Genomic DNA, 3606 nt, shown 5'->3' on the forward strand with positions numbered 1-3606 from the left:
CTCCTTGCAGCTCTTAATTGAGGGGAGCCATGACACAGTGAGCTGACCCAGATCTTGCCCTGTGGGTCATGGAACAGAACAAAGCAGAGAGTGACAGCAAGCAAGTTTTCATGGGAGAGAGAGAGTGAAAGTCAGGGGTCTCCAGCCAGCAGTTTGGGCAAGACCACTGGAGTTCACCGTGGCAGCAATCCTAGTCACGGTACCAAATATGTCACTGGTGAAAAGAGGTTTCCTCAGTTCTTGCTCTTGCAAAGAAAGGGAAGGACTCTGAACTAGTGCACATCAGGGGACTTGTCTGATATAGGTCACTTTACCAGTCTTGTGAACTTGAGACAATTGCAAGTTGTCCATCTATAAGTGGAGTCTGCTAAATCCTGTCCTGCATGAATGCTGGAATGCATGTACTACATATAAAGCAGAGTCATGCTGATTAAGAAACACTGGTCTTTATTTTAATGCAAGTTATGATTATTATGCATCTCCAAAATACCATCTTCCTATCTGAGGTTTTTTTATCCAGTAGATAGCAGAGACTACGCAGTGCACTGGGACAAAAGAAATAAATACTCTTAAATGAGCTAAATTAAGGCAAGAGATATTATATTTTACAAAAAAAAAGGGTTAGAGGAAATAAGGCAAACTACAAATTAAAAGCTTTTTCCTTTATATTTGCTTGTTTTTTGGCTTCTCAATATTATCTGTGGTCACGTTTCACATTGCCATGAAACTCTCTTTCAGCAACATATTACCTACTTCCAGACCATAAAGACATACAGATGGTTCATGAATTTCTTTTACATCTACCAAAACTGTAACTTTAAAAATGCTAAAACAGCAATAAAGAAAACTGGAATATCATTACAAGTCAATATTCTGAAGAAAAAGAATCTGTTAGAAGTAAAAATATTCAAGAAAAATGAAATAAATAGTATGCAGAAGTTACTAGTTTAAATCAGGAAGAAAATAGAGATCTAAACTTGGTTTGCTCGACCCCTACTAACCTGCACTATCTAGGAGCTTCACTACTCTTTGAGAAAATTCTATTCCATTGTCATCTCACCTTGTGTAGATGGTGAACAACATATTCAGTATGTTCAGTGTGTTTTACATATACCCAACCTGTGGCTTTCAAAACTTTAAAACAGCAAACAATGTGATTTATATGATTAATACATTTGTATTCTGAGGCACAATAAACTTTATGAAAAGTAATTAACATTTGAAAATACTAAACTCCTCCCTCATCTCCTTAATCTACTTTAAATCAACTTTCACTAGATATTTCTCCTATGGATAAAGGAAAAAAGATATATATTTTTAAAAATGAGTTGTACCTAAACTCCCTTACTCCATAAAACTATAAAGAACATACAAGTTTTGTTCCCACCACCCTACTACTCTCTACTGTTTAGGAGCTTGACAGCTCTGTTCCAACACAAAAGGGTAGAAAGTGTCAGGGCCTCCCTCCCTAGATGTGGGAGGAGCTGTAGGACTTGGCCCTGGAAGGGGCACTGGCTTCAGCCATTGTTGGAGCCCTGGCCGTGCCTCTCAGCCCTGCTCTCTCCGCCTGATCTCTCAGAGCCTCGTCATAGAGGTCTGGGAAGGAAGTCGGGACAGTATCGTGGATCTTGGCCAGCACCTCCAACACTTTCATCTTACTGGTCTCAACACAAGCTCTCAGGCCCCACAGGAACTCGTAGTGCAGAGGATCGCTATTGGGCACCTGTCGATACTTCAGGTACTTCTTCTGCACCAGATCTTTGGTGAGGAGCCTTCTGGGCTCCCCAAAGATCCAGTGACTCCTCCCAGTATAGACCCCCAACACACTGAGGAATTCCCAGACATCCTCCCCGGGGGCGTGGTTACTCTTCCTGAAGATAATGCCCAGGAGCACCATGAGGAAACCGGACTTGGGCAGACCACCCCCCTCACTCAGACCTTCATCGCCGCCGAGGTTGAGCTTGTAGATGAGAGCGTAGATGATCATGCTACGGCCGACTACCGTCAGCTTCAGGCCAAAGACCAGCTCCATGTGCTTAGAGGCTCTCCTGAGGATCTCAAGGAAGTGCTGCCTATACTTCCTGCCAACGACCTTCAGCAGGGTGTGCTGCGAGATTGGCTCCTTCTTGGTGTCCTTCTCCAGCAGGAACTCCACCAGCATGCTGGCCTTCCTGGTCAGAGGATCTTTGCGAGGGCTCTCAGTGGCAGGGGCTGCCTGGGAGGCACCTGCACTTTCCTCCCCTGGGCCCTGGGCACCTTCATCAGATCCTGCACAGGAAGGCCCTGCATCAGGAGAGCTAGGGGCCATGGCTCCCAGAAGCTCCTAGTGATCCCCAGTAGCAGGGGAGCTCAGGGGAGAAGCCTGAGGGACAGACGAAGAGGAGGAGGGGCGCTCCTCTTTGGGGGCTGCAGCAGCAGTGGTCTGGGCCTCCTGGGGTCTCTAAGTGTCCCCCTGGACCTGGTGGAATTTCACACGGACATAGTACTTGTTCTTGTGCCTCCGAGGCATGGTGACACTGGTTATGGATCACAGGCACATACGGGCAGGGTGGCAGGCCAGGAGGGCCCCTAGAGGAAGGACAAGCAGATGTTGTGAGCAACTTCAGTGAGGAGATTCCTCCCTGGCTTGAACCCAAGCCGCCTCTGAGGGGTCCTTGAGGCCAGTGCTCTAGGACCCACAAGTCTCGTGTTCTCCTGGTGAGCCCCTCCCTTGAGACTGCTGAGTAAGAAGTGAGAGTGATTGCTGGGGAGCAGCCAGACAGCCCTGCCTGGGCGTTAGAGGGAGCCCTGTCGGGGCTGGCTGGGGAGGCAGGTCCTTTCAGTTCACATTTCAGAGTCATGATGAAAACTGGGGCAAGACTCCCTCTTATCCCCCCCCACCCCCAAAGCCACCCACCTTGTTCCCTCTCTTGCTTTGAAGTTGACGGTGCCACCTTCCCTGTCACCTCAGACAATGAGAGGAGGGAATGTTCAGGCCCCCAATGGAGGGAGCCGGGACCCGCCCTTTTGCTGTCTCCAGGCTGCCCCTTCACAACCAAGCTGCAACCTCCCCAGACAGACCACCAAACCATCCCCATGTTTGGCTGGGAGGAAGTGCTGGCTACAGGGGAGGGTCCTGAGTCGGCCTTGTGATGGGGAGGATGGTCATTACCCTGAATCCTCCCGAGCCCTGACATCCTCCCTCTGCTGACCAGCTGCCAGCCCTTAGGAACGAGGTCCCTTCTTCCCCGAGTGTCCTGTGTTGGCAATCGTAGTCAGGGAGCCCCTCAGCCTTTAGAACTGCCCAGATGCTGACTGGTTGCTCTCCGGCCAAGTCATGCTGGGTGAGGGCTTAGGGGTGGCCGCCAATCTGGTGTGTTGAGACACTCAGTCACCCCATGGGTCCCTCCTTCACTCCACAGAATCCCGGACTTCCCTCCCACCGAACAGAGCCAGGGTCCACCAACCCCGCACCCAGATCCACCACCCCTGGACCCAGGTTATGTCCCGAGAACCTGCGTTCGTAGACGATGGACATTGCACCTAAAAGCCAGGCCCGAGCCTACAGGCCTAGAGCAGGTGCGGGTTGCCAGGGGACTGTGAAGTCCCCACTTTTCGGATGGAAAA

General features: G+C 49.8%; 1 protein-coding gene across 1 annotated transcript; it reads right to left on the reverse strand.

Moving 5' to 3' along the window:
- Positions 1 to 1468: 1468 nt before the first annotated feature.
- On the reverse strand, positions 1469 to 2308 carry LOC138071923 (melanoma-associated antigen B4-like). Its single transcript, XM_068963297.1, has one exon. It carries the CDS (start codon positions 2306 to 2308, stop codon positions 1469 to 1471), a length of 840 nt encoding a protein of 279 aa, XP_068819398.1.
- Between the last annotated feature and the right edge of the window lie 1298 nt (positions 2309 to 3606).

This window comes from Capricornis sumatraensis, chromosome X (assembly GCF_032405125.1).
Source record: "Capricornis sumatraensis isolate serow.1 chromosome X, serow.2, whole genome shotgun sequence".
Lineage (NCBI taxonomy): Eukaryota > Metazoa > Chordata > Mammalia > Artiodactyla > Bovidae > Capricornis > Capricornis sumatraensis.

Bases quoted from the DNA above. Each gene is read 5' to 3' on its own strand.
- LOC138071923 (XM_068963297.1), bottom strand. From the start codon at position 2,308: ATGGCCCCTAGCTCTCCTGATGCAGGGCCTTCCTGTGCAGGATCTGAT.